General features: G+C 32.4%; 2 protein-coding genes across 3 annotated transcripts; one reads left to right on the forward strand and one right to left on the reverse strand.

Moving 5' to 3' along the window:
- The first annotated feature begins 7123 nt into the window (after positions 1 to 7123).
- LOC104766894 (uncharacterized) lies at positions 7124 to 8248 on the forward strand. Its single transcript, XM_010490872.3, is given in 1 exon segment — positions 7124 to 8248. A coding segment is annotated over 1 exon segment (939 nt). The 3' UTR covers positions 8063 to 8248.
- A 3171-nt stretch (positions 8249 to 11419) lies between these two features.
- On the reverse strand, positions 11420 to 14482 carry LOC104766893 (uncharacterized). Of its 2 annotated transcripts, XR_764139.3 has the most exons (7): positions 13919 to 14482; positions 13341 to 13576; positions 12977 to 13235; positions 12227 to 12406; positions 11981 to 12136; positions 11618 to 11885; positions 11420 to 11520 (listed from the first exon to the last, which is right to left on the reverse strand). XR_764139.3 is itself a non-coding variant. In XM_010490871.3 (6 exons), exons 1-6 carry the CDS (start codon positions 13946 to 13948, stop codon positions 11712 to 11714), a joined length of 1035 nt encoding a protein of 344 aa, XP_010489173.1. In that variant the 5' UTR covers positions 13949 to 14482; the 3' UTR covers positions 11420 to 11711. The 2 variants fall into 2 exon arrangements, 1 of the variants encoding a protein (XP_010489173.1); XM_010490871.3 differs by having other exon boundaries at positions 11420 to 11885.
- Positions 14483 to 19575: the final 5093 nt, after the last annotated feature.

Consider the following 19575-nt stretch of genomic DNA (forward strand, 5'->3'; position numbering starts at 1 on the left):
CGTTTTGATACATATACACACCCTGTTTTAGAAATCGTTAGGAGCTAGTCGGGCGGTCGGGGTGGGCCTAGCGCATAACAAGAAAATCGGAGATTAAACTGGAATTAATCGGGGACTAATTTTAGGGTTATTTTATTAAATTAATAATAAAATTCAAATATATAGTATTAAATATATGAATAATTTTGTGTCTGTTAAAAAAAAATCAAATAAAATATAAAACTATAGTATTGTCTTTAAAATTATCGTAATCACATAAAAACATAATTTTAAAAGAAAATTTTATGATTTTTCATTAAAATTTGGTACATTAGTTATTGTAAAACATCATAAACTCTTAATTTAAATGTCTAAATAACAAAAAAATATATATTTGATTTATATTTGGCTTTAAAAATAATCAGTATATACACAATTAAGCGGAAAGTAATCGGATTAGACAGATTATAATCAAATTATACGTGCATAATTGGATAATCGATGCTAAGTGGAGATTAGTCATTAATCGAGGCGGAGATATGGGTATAGTGATTTTGCGAAGCGTAATCGGTGTTCGGCGGGGATTTTTAAAACAGGACATATACATGTGAATGAACGTTTGTTCAAGAAAAAAAAAATACATATGAATGAATAAAAGAAGAAAAAAAAAGTGTAAAATTTGACATACGATGTTGTTTCGGCTAATGCTTCATTCGACGAAGGATGTCCATCGGATACTAATTGAAAGCTAAACGGATTCGCCCCACCATCACAAGAGAGTTATCAAGAAAGCACATATTTAACAAATTTGCCCCACCATAACTAGGCTACTAGTAGTGAGAGTGCTCATTCTTTTCACGAGCCCCATCTACTAAGTGTCAATTAAAAATAAAAATATTTTCTTTTTTTTAAAACAATTAAATAATTAGAAATTTCATATGAAAAGGGTCAATACTAAATTAGTGAATTCGAGAATTGCTAATTATGTTTTTTTAGTAAACCAACAATTCCTCGTCTAGTATTAGAGACGGATAATCTAAAAACAAGTATGGTGTTTGATCTAAATAAAAGTGGAATCCGGTTTGAAGATGAATGTCTCCGAAAAAATAATGATAACGATTTAGAAATCTTACATCATACTAATGTTACGAGTCAAACAATAATAAATAAGAATCATAGGTCATGTAGTAAGATTTTATTTATTTATAAGTTGGAAATCGTTATTTTAAAAAATCGGATTGAGTAATTCTATCATAATTATACAATTAGTTTTTAGTAAATCCACTTCATATGAACCACACATTAATCTGTGTTTAGACTTGACTATTCTTTGAAGGCATTACCATGACCATGAGACTGAGAGAACAAAAAAAAAAAAACCGAGAATGTAGTGTATGTTTTGTAGAAGACAGCTGTCGTGACGTTACATTTTCACATCTAGCTCTCGTAGAACTTGTCATAGGACAATTTGTAATTGTTGTAAAATAATAGATTCAGTACAAATTGTATTTTTAGTTTATAAATAAGAATAATATAATATAAATTGCTCACAAATCGTAGTGAATTGAAAAAGTGTTGGAGAACGTAGGAACAATGAGGCTGAGCCGAAAGAGAGAATAGCAAAAGAAGAAATGCAATGCTCCTTAATCATGAGGTTTTGTGCAATAATAATGGTAATGATCTCTTAACAGAATAAAGTGTTTGGACCACATATTATAATATTAATAATTGTTATATAGTTAACATTTGATTAAGTAACTGATTGCAACCTAATATGAGTTAATAATACCGTTTATTACTCTTTTTTATATTATTTTTAATCTTCAAACAACTCTATTGCAATGATGGATTTTGGGGCAAAGCCTCGCGTTTTACTGTCTTTTCTTTTCTTTTGATAATTAATATATTTTGGAAATTGTTAATATATATGATCCAAATCAGTAATTTAATTGAACGGTGACAGACAAAATTCAAATGAGATCAGAGAGGTGGGTGACCATTTATTAAAATGTTTGATACTACTTTGATTAGACAGGTTCCATGACCATTCTTAATTGTTATTAATGTTATTTAATATACAAAAATTACTTTCAATTGCCATTTGAAAAACTTAATTAAAATTAATTATTAATTAAATAAATATTTCTAATTAAAAAAAAACAAAAATAGAGGACACATCAAATAAAATAATTTGTACAAAAAAAATCTATTAGAATCAAAACTAATTTGTACTTAAAAAAATTAACAGATAAGATTTCTTTTTAAAATACAAAAATTATAATATAAGCAACAAATTTTTAATCACAAACCATTATAAATAACATAATAACAAAATAAATTATTAAAAAATTTCATTAAAAAAATTCAGCCTGCGGTTTTCCGCGAGATAATATTTAGTTAAATATTATTGTACCAAACTCCTTCAATACATAATTATTGCTAAGAAAATAATTGAAAATGTTTACAAAGAAACTATAAACACATGTACTTCATATCGATCTTTAGGGGGAAATGAGGGACTAAATTCTTTAGCTCGCTAATGGTCTAGATACATCACTAAGAAGCAAATGGAGAAAGACCTATATATATGGTCAAACGACGAAGCAAACAACACCGGAGAGCAATTGTAACTCTCCGACCACCATTTCTTAGTGGGTCATATGTTCAATTTCAGTCTATGGCCCATCTTCTTTAATGGGTCTCACGTCCTCTCACTAGACCTGTGAGCCTATCCATATCAAACTGTCGGTTTATTACGTCTGGGAGGCTTTAAAGACTTGTTACCGTCCCTACAAATCACCACATGATCTTTCCCTGTGTTTTGTCCTCACTCACACAATTCCGACAGTCACTTCCCGAAAGGTCACCCATCCTGATACTACTCTAGCTCAAGCATGCTTAACTCTGGAGTTCTCTCAGATCCCTTGACCAAAAGATTATTGCACTTTGGTGACATAGGTGGCCAAATCAATTATTTTAAACATCTCTGCATGTTCCTGAAAGTGGGGTGTCACAGAAATACAAATAAGGATATCCACATAAATATATGTTAACATAACGTAAATAATTTGCAAAAATAAGACAGTTATTACATTTATTTTATATGCAGATGAACAAGTCAAGAAAGATACGGGATATATATAAGAGAAATTAACATATCCTAAGAATTTAAGGTCCATTACTGCTGTGATTCGTTGCTACTAACATGAAAAAGAATTGTAAAATAATTTAGCAATCATAAGTTTTCAGAAATAAAGAATCATAAGGCATTGAAATAAGGGGGAAAAAAAGAAGAGAAATGTTACAATCCTAACCTATGACCATACATCTTCAAGTGGCAAATATTATCACAATGTTGTCATGTTTAGATCCACCAAGAAGGGTTCTAGAATTGATAGCAAACACAATTCAGTTCTCTCCATTAACAAGTTAGATGACACTACATGAAACAAGAGTTAACTGAAACAAAAAGAGCACAAGACAAATATGGATATCAAACAGCTAAGAAATCTAGAGCTAAAACCATAGAAAACAGACAAATCATTTTCAACTCACATCAACTTTCCACGCCTTGGAACATTTTATGTTTTCATTGGGACCTTTTATGTTAAATCCTAAAAGAAATATATACAAAATCATTTACACGTGAAAATGGAAACTGATTGATCTTCATTCATGATTCAGTTTTCTAATCTCTCTATGCAGACAACATAGTCAATTTCTAATTAACTCGACAATTTTGTTCCAATCTAAACATATCTGAATCAATCTTTTTTAGAAAATTATTATAAGGCTAAATAATTGATCCAATCGTCCACCCAATTAGTTCATAAACTTCATACTCTCACACCAAAGAATATTCCAATGTATATTAACTTGCTTTATGATCCCAATTGTTTTCGAAGATTTCTGATAGCGATAGAGTTGAAATCTCGTGTATGAGTCTGAACACATGCTCCGTTGGTGGACTTCGGTGCTCTGTTGGATCAAACGTTGCTGGATCTGCCCCTCTTATCGAATTCTTCTTCTTCTTTGCCTAAATTTTGGAACTAAGCTCACAGCACATTTTCAAGCTTTAGCTTTTTATAAAGAAGAGCGGTTGTGAAGTGAAAAGACACAAAAAACAGTTAGGGCTTTGAGGAAAGAATTGCTGATCTGGCAGAGATGATTCTGATTGGACAAAAATATTGAGTTGCATTAATTATTATAATTTGATTGGTCACATGTTTTCACTGATGTGTCAACTCCTCCTTCAACTACAAATCTGAAGTGTTAAAACTGGAGAGAAGGGCATCCTATTTTTATTGTATTGATATATATTTTTATGAAGTGACCTAAGTCTAGTGGCAAATGATAAATTTACTAAGAGCAAACACCATCACACTAGGAATCAATTTTGATGTGTTTGTATTTTACAAGGTTTTAACCATAGCTTTTACACTTATTTTCAGTCTCTTATTGAGCCAAAGTGTGCTTTTAAAGTTTTTTTTTTTTTTTTTTTTTTTTTTAGTCGTTTGACAAAAAAAAAAAGTTTTTTTTAGTATTTTGTGAGTTTGTACAGGTTTTAGGTTACTTTGGAAGAAAACTGAATGTTTTGGGAAGAAAACATGCGTCTGGAGCTAATATGGTGAAAACTGATCAAGTCTAGCAAGCAGATGGAGCAAGCGCAAAAAAAGTACCCAGGATCGACCAATCCTCACTTGGGATCGACCGGTTCTGTACCCGAAACAACTTTTCCTTTTTCGTTTTAAACCGACTTTTAGAGTTTTGTTTTTGTATTTAAGCTCGAGGCTCGGTCTCTAGAGAGATAAAATTTATTCTATGCAGCTTTTAAGCACTTGTAAGCTTTGATTGTGAGAAGATCTCGAATCTTTTTTAACATTTTGGAGAAGAATTTTGAACCCTTTTTATTCTTTTCTTTTGCAATTCAATTATGTCTTCTTCATATTTGATTTGTTATTTCTCCATGTTGAGTAGTTTCTAAATTGGGTTTTGGGTTTCAAAAAGGGTTTATGATTCTCTAACGTAGGGGTGTTATGTTAGGGATTGATCTATTTTTTTATTCTATTGTTATTTTTAGTGCTTAAACTACTCTAGCTACCTAGTTTCTGATCTTAGGTTTAATTCATCGGGGCACCAAAAGTGTTGTTGAGTTGTTAGAAAAGAACATAGGTGAGTAAAGTGACCCTTAGCCAACGAAAGTTGAAGTGAATGCACCTTGTGAACTAATCAAACTTAAACTGTTAGTGTTACCTTGGTTTGCTAGATTCAAACAAGAGTTTAGGGTCTAATTGATTCTTTGCATAGATAGTTAGCGCTGCAAGATTAGGTTAGCTAGAACGGTGTCTAATACCTCCCTATCTAATCACCTAAATTTGTGGTTATATCCCTAATGATTCCCTGCGTCCAATGCTTCTCTTTTGATTTAAACAATTTAATTACTTTCCGTTTTTTGATAATCACTTGCATTCACAAACGTTTCCATTGTCTTAGCTATATTTAATCTTCATAATTTCATAGTGCAATTGCTTGGTCTCTAAGGATTTGATCATAAAGTGTTACAACGATACCACTAGTGGTTGAGTACACATTAGATTATTAATTGACCTTTGATCTAAAATAATGCATATAAAAGCCTAGGATCTAAAATAAAATTATCAATTCTAAGAATCTAAAATAAGGTGATCAATCTTTCAAACTCCATTATAACATCTTAATACGTGGAAAAAAATTCAAGACACAAACAAAAAGACACAAAAGATACGACAAAACGACTAAAACTGAGTATTAAACGAAAGCCGAAAGACACTAAAAATACCATATATCACTTGTTTTGTTAGCATAATAATATCATGTCGAGTTTCTATGAAAGATGATATTTAAATGGTTTACAAAGTTTCATGGTTTAAATAGCCTAGATTTTGTAGTTCATGGTTTAAATGGCCTTAATTTAAAAGTTCATACCTTAAATGACATTTTATCGAATTAAAACTTTCATCAAAACGACGTCGTTTTGTCACTAATGGAGATGTTTAACGATAGAGTAATGTCTGTTAGTTGTTCGGTTAACACATTTCACATCATGTTTTTTTTTGCATGGTCAACAAAACTTAATGATTAAAAGAACTAGTCAACAAAAGTTGATATTTTAAATGACCTATATCAAAATTCATAGTTTAAATGGTCGAAATTTGAAAGTTCATAGTTTAAATGACTTTTTTCCAATTAACCCATGTGTCACAAATATCCTAGTCTAGAAAGCTCTAATAAATTGTTGGGCCTTTCAATAATTTTTATAGCTCTTTTATCATGTTTGATATAATAAAATGTTTTATATGTATATAGGCATAAGAAAACCTAAATAGTTATAATATATATTAAAATAATTGGAAGTCAATGCCTTCAAATCAAGATAATGAATTATTATCTTTTACACAGAATTTGATTTAATTTACTATTTTCCGATTTAGTTTCTTTTGGAAAAGATAAAATTTTAATTCATAAACCACGGTCATAAATCTAGTTTTATATAATAAATAAAAATCATCCACCCCTACTTGAACAACTTTTAGGTGAGTTATATAACCTATAAGATTATTTATATAGATTATTGCAAATTATGATTATTTATAAAGAGAAATTTAAAAGATAAGATTTCATTGCAAATTATGATTATTTATATAACTATAATTAGTGAATAAACTTATTGGTCTTAATAGTGATAAAGCAACATTATATAACCATGTCACCGAAAAAATTAAGATAGATGACACACTGTCGACAAATGTTCTACACATGAATATATATTTCCTAAATATAATTAAGAGAAAATATTAAAATTGGTATATTATTCATATTTTCAACAACCGAATCCAGGAATATGACAGAAAATCATTTTTTTTTAATGGCATCCATATATAACCAAAGTAAATAAATGTATTTTCAGGGAAATAAATGAATAATTGGGAATTTTTTTCTTTCTGAATATTTAATATAATAACATAAAGTATATTTTTTTCCTTTTGTATTTAAAGATTAATTTCCGTTTTTGAGGTTAATATCTTTATTTTCCAATGCTAATTTTGTGTGTATATATATATGGAGGAGCAAACGATATCACATATGCTCTATCTTTCTTTCAGAAATGTCTTCTGTTCCAAACAATTTCAATTTTCTTGGTGATGATACTAACAATCATAGTTTTTTCCCCCTCCAGATGAACCAAAATTCTAAAATGGTTAGATCGATGTTCATTAGTTCTGATCACACAAACCATGGAAATTTTTTTTCCTCATCTCCTTCTTTTACTTCTTTTCAAAATTCACATGTTTCTTCGTCATCTTTTGGATTTCAAAATTCACATGTGAAAAACCATATAATGAGTGACAATTATTTTTCTATCAGTAATCATTCTCATCTCACTCAAACCATTACAAATAGGTATACTGTTATCATTCCTACTAATACGCTTGACAATGTACAATATGGTATTGAATGTGCCAAACGTGCTATGAATTCTGAAACTAATATTTGGAATCGTACATTTTCTTCTCCAATTACTTTTGAAAGAAAGTGCGAGATTTTGAATCCAAAACCTCTTAATGTCATTTATCCGCGTCAAGATTCTGCATATTCTCAACATTTAGACATGTTTTCCTTGTCATCAAAGCACAATCATGACCAAAATATTCTCCAAGATGGTCGTTCATTGAAGAGAATACTAAAACCAATCAATCGTTTTGAGAAAACTACTGAGAAAAGTGACGGTAATAATCAAGATGATGGTCGGACACATAGTCTACCATATGAAAAGTACGGCCCATATACATGTCCTAAATGCAATGGTGTGTTTGATACTTCTCAAAAATTTGCTGCACATATGTCATCTCACTACAAAACTGAGACGACCGAAGAAAGAGAACAAAGACTTCGAGCAAAGAACAAAAGAAAGTTCTATAAACTAAACTATGGAGTTCATGGTAGGTAAAAGACCAAAACAAGAGAATGAAGTCAAGAAGGCCGAAGAAAAAACGACGATGAAGATTTAAAACATCTTGTGATCATAGAAGAAGAACTTGTTTAGGATTTTATTTTCTTAAGTATTTCTTTCAACATATTGTATTCAGAAAATGCATGTCTTTCTCATTCTAGTAGTATTTTATTATATATTTGTTGTTATAATTTTCAACCCAAAGTACCAAATGAACCAAGGGTGTATTCAACTTGATATTTAAGTGATTTGTGTAAAATCTACAAATATTTTAAGTGATTTGTGTAAAATTTACAAATCAAATGTTATTCAATCATGAATTTAAAAAATTCCAATAAAATTTACTGTTATTGAACTGATGATTTAAAAATCTACTTTAAAACCCACAGTTATTTAAAACAGTTTGTGGATTTGGATTTTATTAAGCTTTAGAGATTCTGGAAGATTTTAGACGATTTGTGTAGTCAAAAATACAGAAATCCAAATCTCATGGTTTTAGGTGGGATTTGAAAGAATTTTACCATAAATCATATCAACTTCCCTAAAATCTATCAAAATTCCAAATTTTGCTAAATCCCATAAAATCCTCCAAAATCATGGTTTCAATACATCCCCCAAATCTTCTTATTTGTTATTATTATTTATCTTCTTATTTTTCAATCAAACCAAATCGACTTCTCAAATCTATACTATGAAAGATGGCCAACTATCTTCATTTAGGTGACATGTCAGCAGTGGAGAGATTGTCATAGTTTATCCTCATTAAAAGCAAACAAAACTAAAATTAAAAGAATATGAAACATCTTTCATGTCTTTTATCTATATTAACATTTTCAGAGCAATTTTTTGAAAAAAACCTTGGAGTCCTAAACTATTTACAATCCTATGCCATTTGCATTTATTATTTTTCACATATTTAGCAACAAAAAAATCGAGTCAATCGTTTCTTTTATCAGAACCCTATAAATCAGTTTGAAATCAATTTTGTATACGCGTCATTATTACTCACCACATTAAATTCCGAAATTAATTTTCCCCCTAAATCTCTATATGCAAAACCAAAAAAAGAAACAAATTAGAGTCTCAGAAATTATCGAATAAGGCAAAGGTTGTATATTCCTAATAATCAAAAAATTTGCGGATATTTAATCCCTAATTAGTAGCATTAACCGTTAAATCTATTGCGTGCAAATGTTGAAATGTTCAACCTAATGTAGAGCCTATAAATTACTTGGCCCCTAATCGCAAGTTAGCATCACTAACAATATCAAACATACGGCTTAATTAAGTGTTTTGTCAAACACCCTTTCTCTTCACAATTAGCATGTTATATATTGTTTTGCTTATCATATCAATAAAATTAAGTTTTCAGTTTTTACTCATGACTAACCACCGTCTGTATCCTCATGTCTATATTTTTCGTTCACTAATAGGCATTATATGCTAATTTTTTTGTTGATATATTAGATACATATAATTCAATATGACCCACTTATAAACAACTTTTGATAGACTTTTTAAATTTCTCTTTTATTATCATTTTTATATTATTAACTAAATTTTTACAGCATGTTACTGTTTAAAACATGTTATCTGAAAGGGGAAAGGGAAAGACATTTATAATACATACATGTCGATACTAATCAAGGTATATGAGATTCTTATGCATTTTTTTTTCTTTCAAAAGACAACAAAATAACTAAGGTCACCAAGAGAAAAACTAACACTTATCTTTTTGACAGTAACATTATCCTTTCTAAAATAATATTTTCTCTATTTCACTTGGTTTATCATTTTTAATATATTTTAACATCATTTAAAAAATTTCAAAGTATGATTATTGATAAAATTAAAATTACTAAAAACTTAAAATATTATGTATATGTGAACTTCTATATGTTATAAAACGGGGTTATATTGCAGAATGCATTATAAGGTTAGACGGTTTGCATTAACATTAGTATAAATTTAAAAAATAGCATTAGTCCCACGCTTGAACACGGGTTAAATCTTCATCTTATTGTTTTGTTAACACTATCAATTTTAGAATATTAGACATATCTAATTAAGTTGATTTATTATGATTATGTAAAAACAAATTGTACCATGAGTGAAATTCTAGAATTGATAATCAAAATAAAATTTTACAATCTTAAACACTAAACAAAACAAACAGTATTAACAAAAAAACAAACGTAACTTAAAATATAAAACTTTTAGCTATAAAAAAATTATCCCGCGGTGTACCGAGGGTTAAAATTTAGTTCTTTTTTTATAAGACAAACAGTTTTAATATTTACGCAAGAAATTTAGAGAGATTTAACACATGTCCCAAGAAAATAGATGCATCACCAAAAGATAAAAAGGCATCGGGAGTGAATCAAAGCGTCACTTCTTCCTCTTGGCGTTAACCATGAATGTATGGACATATGGTTTAGGCGTTACAATTTTGTAAATAGTTTGAAGAGTTGCAGCAGTGATAGAGATATTGGTTAATATTGTAGAGAACTTCGTGCAAGTTTGTCCTCACAGAAATAAACTTTTATATATAAAGAAGATTGGAGTTTTGTTCACTATCAAATGAAAGATAGTTGAAGAAAACCGTAGAATGTTGGTTTAGAAAAATACAAAGACAAAGAGGAAGATAGTTGAATATATTCATGACTGTTAGTTTTCATATTTTAATATTTAGAAGTTGTCAAAAAGAAAACTGAATGAAATTCTTATTAAAAACCAAATTCTAGAGTTATATTCAAGAAATTGAAGAGCTGACATGAAAGGAAGATGTCTATCTTAATTATATCTATTAAAGAGTTAGTCAAGCTGCAATTCTTGATAAAAGAAAATGTTAGTGTTTCATAATATTTAATTGAAAAGCTTAAGTATGCATATATATAAATATTTAAGCTTTTTTTTTTAATGAATGTAAAAGTTATTCAACCAAAAAAACTATTTGTTACAAAATATGCATCCTTAGATCAAGGTTTCATTTAAAATATATTTTTTTTAAAGTTTTAGACAAGAATTATAAAATGTTTAAATCTTTCAAAACAAATTTGTTCATGCATGTATCTAATAATTCAATTACAAAAACAATCAATCCCAAATTATATTTTTCAAAATTTCTACAATTAAAAAAAAAAAAAAGAAAAACTCTATATAAAATAACAAATTAGTAGCAAAATTGTTTAAAAAAACGGTAAGGTATAAACTATAGCGCAAATATTCATCTTGTGTCAGTTTAAAGAGAAATGGTCAATAATAATACATACTCTTCTCATTAAAGATGACACAAAAGGACTCTCGGCGTATTAGAGCGTCCCTTTGTGTCTCCATCAATTCAGTCTACAAAACCAACTGAACAAATTTTTTTTTTTTTTTTTGGTGCAACGAACAATATATATAACCCATCACATATAAACAAATGTGATAAACAATTTTCATAGTTAATTAATCAAACTGGCAAATCTTTGTTTTTTCTTCTAATCATTAGAAGCAAATAAGAGGATGAACCAGAACGTGTTCCCGATTACAATAGAACTCTTAGTTCCCTGATAAAGAATGAATCGAATTAAAAACTAACTTGAGTAAATCTTGGAAGAAACCGAGATAACTAAAAAAAAAATATATAAGAGTACTTGCAAAAACCTGTTCGTGGCACTACCAAAACTTTCCTACAAAGTTGGTCTGACCTTTCTGCGAGAGAGAGGTTTATGTACATCACTCTCTCCTAAGAGTTAATTCACCTGCGGTAATCTTCTAGTAGATAGTTTTCAAAACCGGTTCCTTTCAGTGTCGTTTGAACCTCTTCCCAGTTTTGTACGTGCTGTGACAACGGACCATGATGAATCTTTACTTGCCTACTCTTTAAATTGAGTTTTGGCACCTTTAGAAACTCTTGGACATCGTCTAGTTTCTGCAAAAGGGAAAAAAAAAACATAGGGCTTAATAAGAACAATATGTGTAGTGAAACCATTTAAGGAACCTTGAAAAAACACAAAATGTTCTCACGGTGCGGTTCTTGACAACATCTTCGTAGTAGAGGAAGATATGGCGAGTGGTGTTAAAGTAAGCAAGTGCTTTTGAAGTCATCTCTTGAACCTGCTTCAGATCAGGTACCAAAAGACTCGTGTTGATTAATGGCTTGTATCGCGCCAATATCTCAGCCTGAAACCCCATTTGTTCAAACGTTTAGTTTCACAGAGACAAATGTGCAGACACATGCAAATAAAAAGAAGAAGAGAAAGAGAGGGAAACCTCTTTAGGGGAGTGGACGTGGGACTTGTGTGTACCATTTAATAGCTTAGCATCTCTATCGTAAGAGTTTGCAAGAACTGAAATCATCCGGCGTAAGACGTTTCTTCTAAAGAGGAAAATAGCAGATACGCCTCGGGTTTTGAAGTATTCTACTATCTCTTCATGGTGTTTCATTAGACCCTGCATAATTTTCATCCCCAACAACCAATCACATTATAATGTAAACAAGATGAAATATGAAGAATCATGTGAACTAAAATGTATAAAGAATCCACCAACAAACCAAAATATGAGAAACAACAAGGTAAGCAAACACATTAAAACTATTGGAACCTCAATTCTGCTCTTACCAAGATCAGAACCATCATAATACAATCAAACACATATGTCAAGGGCGAATAGTACAACAAGAACTCAATAAAAACCAGAATCGTATAATTCTTTATGACAGATCAGTATCAGTGGTTACAATCCCAAAACAGTTCTTCCCTAAAGCAGAAAAGTCTATTTTATCGATCAAATGCAAAAAGATTGCAGCTCTGATCTAAAACCTATAGCTTAGTCCTATCTTAAAATTATATATTCTGAACACTATCCAAGTGACAGCATCAGTGACCATCGCATAGTGTAGAATCTGTTCTAACTACATAAATCACAAATTGATAAGCGCAGCATCTAAGCTATTTTTAACAGTAAGTAACCATTCAGTATAAAGAGACTAGCAGGAATTTTTAACATTTAGATCCTTACCTGATTAAGCATCCACTTCAAACCAACGGCAGAGGTGCATTCGTTCTTAGAAGCACTACTCAACCAATCTAAATTATATACTTTGTCCAACGTCTCAAAAATGGTCGACACATTAGCTCTCCTATCTTTAACCGAAAAGATCTCTCCGTTCGAGCTTATGTTAGTATGATTGTTAAGTAAAGTCTCAAACCAGCCGCTACCAGATCTCTGCATCGAGAGAATTGCGAAATACCTAACAGGATTGCAGGCACATTCCTCCCTAACAAAATCCCCCAACCCACAATACAAACACAAATCAACAACACAAGCATTTAAAAACTCAAGAACCAAACTGAAAAAAATAAACAAACCACACTCTCATTACCTGCTATAAGTCTTAGGTTTAGGGTAATGAACATAAGGTATGTCCCAAGGTTCGATATTAGGCTCAGGACACTGCCTCTCAAACACTTCAACATTCATGAACCCAGCACTAGGGACAACACCAATTTGCTTCAGACAAATAGAGCAAATGTAAACAGCACAGACCATTACAAACACGAGAACAACCATCCTTAACACAAGTGGTGATTTTTTAGGAAGCTTGAAGACAAAACTATCCTGCAAAAACCAAAAAAAAAAAAAAAAAAAAACATTTAACATTAAAGTCCTCATGTTAAGTGGCTTGTTTTGCTTAATTTAGAAACAAAAAAAAAAACTTAACTCAAGGGTCAAATAACAACAACATGGGTATCATTAAATTATCCTGAAAGAAAACTAAAAAATTTCAAATTCACGCAAGACCCCAGATATGTAGAAAGTGTCAATTTTTACAGAACAGTTCATACCAAACCAAAAGAAAAAATCAAGGCTTTATTCAATTTGATTACTCAAAACAAGAAACCCTAATCAGATTAAGCATAAACAAAGGAAAAGCTTAAAGACCCAGAAAAAAAAAGGTACCTTTGGGATGAGAGAGTGTTCGTCGCCCATGGCTGCTTCGGAACAGAGATAGAGAGAGAGAGAGAGAGAAGAGGAGGAGAGAGAGACAGATTTAGAAAGGAAGAGAAGAAGAAGAGAGCATTGAATTATTCAGACACCTTCCAGCTAAACAAAAAACACAATAATGAATGAATCGAAACACACAAAGTAGCTTTTTTCTCTGATCAGCCCATACAAAAGAAAGAAAATGAAAAAAAAAAGGAAAAATTTTTCCAGGAAAATTAGAAAATAGAATATAAAATACAAAATGATGAGAGATGCCCAAGAACGTTGTTGATGTTGCTTTGAATTTACGGATCTCTGTTACAAATAGTTAAGATTACTTCTTGGGAAATTAGATGTTTGCACTTACACAGGAGAAAAGAGAAAGAAAAAAAAAAAAAAAAACTTTTTGGGAATTGAAGCGCAAAGTTCGAGACGAAGCTCTCCTTGAGTTCTGAAACGGCGTCGTTTTGGATGATTCCGACATGCACACTATGGCCTCTTCTTTTTTTTTTTTTAATATAACTTTTTAAAAATCTCTTTATATGAAAAAAATTGGGGTTTCAATAAAGAAGCATCAGGTGGATAAAGAGTTACTGTATTAGTAGTATTAAATTAACGTGTGACCCATTCCATATTTTTAGGTTTGACTTATGCTTTTCTTTTTTAGTTATTGGATTCTTCGGATTTTTGGGGTTTTAAGTTTTGACTTAATCTAGATAGTTAGCTTTTTTGTTTTCATCTCCGTTTAGTAGTTTTTCACTTTTTTTTCTTGAGTCTTGTTAATCGCGAAATGAAATCCGACAACCGACACATTGGAAAGTTGAGTAGAGAGAGACCAAACCAAACAACATAATTAATGTTGGTTTAGATACATGTGAAGATTTTTAGAGGATCATAATCTAGAACAAATAAAGATTTGGATATATAAGAATATAAAACAACAACTGTATTGACACTCTACGAAATGGAACACCATAGATAAAATACTTAACTTTGACCGACAGATCCATTAAGAAAATATGTATGTGGTAGTGCGCTTTCTGGCGACTGCAAGATTTACGAATAGCCCGTGTAAGAGATCTTGAAAGATTTTTCACTTTGAATGTACCCAAAAAAAAAACGAAATGATAACTAAAGGATGATGTGCGAAAGTGAAACACCAAATTTGCCACAAAGGTAAATGACACAAATGTAATCATAGTAGATTCTTGGAGTTTTCCAAAGGGAATCAAGATCTTATAAGAGAGAAGATAGATAATTTAGCCTAACCACTTAGAGGCGACATTTACCACCAATCATTTGTATTTTGCTTATGTTGAAGCCTTGAAGGATCATGAGTATCGTGATATTCGTGGACAAACAAGATAGGGTTTGGTTGATTTTTTTTTTTTTTTTAAAATTGTAATATAGCAATTGCATAATAGAGCCTACTATATAACAAACTCAGATCAAGTTTGAGTTGTTTACTAAAACTTAACATATATTCTAACAACCAGCCAAAAGTATGATAATGTTGTTTATAGAAAACGGCATATTCCTCCACGAACTTATTTAATTTATCGTATTCACACCTAAAACTTTAAGTCCTGTCTAGAACTACATCAACTTAACTAAAATTTGAATTTTCTACACGAACTATCCAAATCCGGTCAAAACCAACAAATCGACAAACGATGTTATTATTCCGTTAACATATGCTGACTAGGATGCCGTGTTTGGAGTTTAAGATGCCACGTAACATCATAAAACGACGTCGTCTCAACTAATTAAAAAAAATGAACAAGTATGATGATTCGAACACCCAACCTCTAATCTACAAAATCATCACTGAACCAACCGAGGCAATGTAACTTTTTCTGTAATTCAATTCAGAGATAGATAATTTATATGTTCCTTGCAATCGATGAAAATAACAAAACCTAATAAAAATAATTTCTCCTTTCTTTCTCTTCTCCCCTCTATACGACGAGCCTCCATCAATTGCAATACCCAAAAATAGGTCGAAATCATATAAATCTATTAGTTGCAAAATCTTTTTCCTCCTTAAACCAGCTTCTACAAGACTCTGAATCTGCCTGTGAAGTTCTAAGAAATCGATCCAAAAGAGAAGTTATTGATTCAGATCAAATCGTAAAAAAGGAAAATTTTTAAAGGCGATAGATTAAAGCTGGAACAAGGATTCATAAGGATTCATTATGAGAGCCATCTAAGTACAAAGAAAATTGCAGAGAAGATCGGAGAAGGGAAAGTACAGAGAGAAAGTAGAAGGTGTTTTTTGTATGTTTTTATTTTATTTATATATATATATATATATTGTCTCGTAACTCACTGTTATCAGAAGTTTACTTGGCTCAGTTGGTTCTGAGTTTAAATACGTGACGATGGTATTATGGGTTCAAATCCAGGTTTGGTATATTTGTCTTTTTTTTTAAATAGCTGAAACGACGTCGTTTCATGGTATTATGTGACATCTTAAACTGCAAATACGACATCTTAGTCAGCATATGTTAACAGAATAATAACACTATTTGTTGATTTGTTGGTTTTCACCGGATTTAGATAGTTCGTGTAAATAGTTCAAATTTTAGTTAAAGTTATGTAGTTATAGGCATGACTCAAAGTTTTGGGTATGAATACGATAAAGTAAATAAGTTTTTGGGGGAATAGGCGGTTTTATAAAGTACAACAAAAGAAAATCATTGGACCTTTTATCAAAGATTTATAAAGATTTAATTTATGGACCGTCTACAATTAAAAATAAATAAACATAAAACTAAACATGATATATCGATCACTCAAACTTTTTGAAAACGTCATGGCGGGCCTTTGTATTTGTGTGTGTCCAAGATTTGATGATCAATCATAAGTGTAAAAATGGCAAAAAAAATTATGTATATTTAACATAATAGGCTTTGCAATAAAGTTTGTAAAAAAAGAGATTGTTTCTAATACAGTAAGAAGATACATTGAAAATGAAACTAGACAAATTAATCTGAGACATTGACGAAAAAAAAAAAAAATTTTCTTTTTTTTTTGTTTGTTCAAAAAGTGGGTTTCAGATTAAAATTAAACCGGGTTCGATACAACTTGGTTTAGAGCAAGCTTTGCTATCGCATCAGTTTCTCTATTACAAGATCGGGGGATAAAAGAGAAACAGACTTTCTGAAAATTTAACGATAGAGTGAGGATGTCGTACTGCATCCCATGGATTTCCTTGATTGGAGATCCCGAATTGATGGCTTCTATTACTTGTTTAGAATCAGAAGCGATATAGAGGTTTTCCAGCCCTAGATCTGCGGCCGCCTGGATAGCGTGGAAGATTGCCAAGGCTTCTGCTACGAGAGGGGATCAAACATTCTTAGCGTGTGTAGATCCTCTTATGATGGGTCGGTGGTCTGTTGCATTGAAGATCCAGCCCAATCCTGCATCTTTTGTTCCGACGTTCCAGGCGGCGTCGGTGTTACATGTAGTCACTCTCGGGTCAGCTCTGTGACTTGGGGTTAGCGTTGTCCTGTTCTGTGGTATCGGGGGGATTGATTGTGCTTGGTGCCATTCACGAGCCGCATCTATAGCTTGGGTTACTACTTCGGTCGGAGTTAGGCGTTTCCCATTGAAGATCAAGTTGTTTCTAGCAAGCCAGATCGACCATACAATCCAAGGGGTAAGGGGTCCTTGACTGATTCCACAGGGGGCAGACAGACGAGGTTTTTAGAGAGCTTAATCAGGACTCGAAATGAGAATATATATCGTGCATCGGGAGAGTTCCTAAAAGGGGCTGACTTCCATACCTGCTTTACAAAAGGGCAGTTGACAAAGAGATGAAGACAGGTATCCTCTTCCCCACAAAAGGGGCATTGGGCAGTGGGGTTGATGTTTCGGTGTTTTAAGTTTGTGCCCAAGGGTGCTCCACTCATTGCTTTCCATATGAAGAATTTTGTTTTAGGGGATGTTTTCAGGTCCCAGATTTTGCTTTTCCACTTAAAACCTTCATTTGTTGGTGATTGCAGGTGTGGTTCTGATAATGTTGCTCCTCGAGTGTGGTAGCCTGATTTGACCGAATAGTCACCTGTTTTTGTTGGGAGCCAAGCGAGGGAGTCTGGAGCACCAAACTTGCTTGGTTTGAGATTTAGAATTTCAGATTCATACATTGGTAGTAATTGGCGTATTTGAGCAATATCCCATTCACCAGATAGGAGAAGAAGATTGGAAACCAAGAGGTTCTGAGTTGCCTCTGTCGGTGGTCCCATTGGGATGGTTGGGGACTCGAGGGATAGCCACGGTTCATACCACAGGGAGGTTTGGCTCCCAGCGCCTATCACTTTGCCTAGGTGGGATTTGAGAAGGTCTCTCCCAATACAGAGTCTCTCCATCCATGGGAGGTGTTAGCTGGTGGGTGACATTCTAGGAACGAGGTGCTGTGACAGTATTTGCCCAGTAAGATTCGCGCTAACAGGGATGTCGGTTTATTCAATAATCGCCAGCTTATTTTTGCCAAGAGTGCGTCATTGAAGCATTGGATGTCTCGGAAGCCTAGTCCCCCTTCCTCCTTTGATTTTGTCAGGTTCTTCCACGAAACCCAGCACATACTCTTTTTGTCAGAGCTCCTGTCCCACCAGAATCTTGTTAACACCGATTGAATCCGTTTGCAGAGGGAGTTTGGTAGCTTGAAGCATGACATGGTGTATGTTGGCATTGTCGCTAGAACCGACTTCAGCATGACCAGCTTTCTAGCATACGAAAGGAACCTTGAGGACCAGCTACAAGCTTTTTGCCGGATTTTATCGACTATGCTAGTGAAGAGATCTCTCTTTTTTCTCCCAAATAATTCCGGTAGTCCCAGGTATTTTCCCAAACCTCCCTCTTTCTGTATACCAAGATGGTTTTTGACTCTTGTTTTGATTGCAGCATCTGTTTTTGCAGAGAAAGTGATTGCTGACTTCTGTGGGTTGATCAGCTGACCCGATGCTAGTTCATACTGGTGCAGGATGTGAAGGAGGGTGGAACATTCATCTGCGTCCGATTTACAAAAGAACATGGTATCGTCAGCGAACAGCAGGTGATTTACTCTAGGACTTTCCTTTCCTACTTTGATTCCTGTTAGCTTGCCTTCAACTGGGTCTTTGAGACATAATCTTGATAATACCTCACTACAGAGGATGAAAATGAAAGGTGAGATGGGATCGCCTTGTCTAATACAGCGTTTTGGAGTTACCAATCCTCTAGCAGATCCATTTAGAAGGTAAGAATAGGATACAGTCTTGATGCATTGCATTATCCAGTTGGTCCACTTGTGGTGAAAACCCATTCTTTCCATCACTAGTCTAATAAAACCCCATTCCACATGGTCGTAGGCCTTTGTCATATCAGTTTTAACAGCCATAAAGACTTTCTTTTTTGCTTTTGAGTTATGCAAGTAGTGGAGGACTTCGTGTGTGATGAGCACATTGTCAAATATTGCACGTTGTGGCACAAATGTCGATTGGTTCTCAGAGATCAGAGTCGGGAGAATCGGCTGTAGTCTCATAGTAAGTATCTTTGCTATGATCTTGTAATAAACCGAACATAAGGCGATTGGTCTATAGACTTTCATGGTTTTGGGGCTTTGAATCTTTGGTATGAGTCTAACATGGGTC

This window comes from Camelina sativa, chromosome 19, assembly GCF_030686135.1.
Source record: "Camelina sativa cultivar CO46 ecotype springtype chromosome 19, ASM3068613v1".
Classification (NCBI taxonomy): domain Eukaryota; kingdom Viridiplantae; phylum Streptophyta; class Magnoliopsida; order Brassicales; family Brassicaceae; genus Camelina; species Camelina sativa.

Coding starts and splice junctions, on each gene's coding strand:
- LOC104766893 (XM_010490871.3), bottom strand. CDS start 13,948: ATGGGCGACGAACACTCTCTCATCCCAAAG. Junction 12,407..12,976: donor TGAAGTGGATGCTTAATCAG/GTAAGGATCTAA, acceptor AAAATTATGCAG/GGTCTAATGAAACACCATGA. Junction 12,137..12,226: donor ACGTCCACTCCCCTAAAGAG/GTTTCCCTCTCT, acceptor ATGGGGTTTCAG/GCTGAGATATTGGCGCGATA.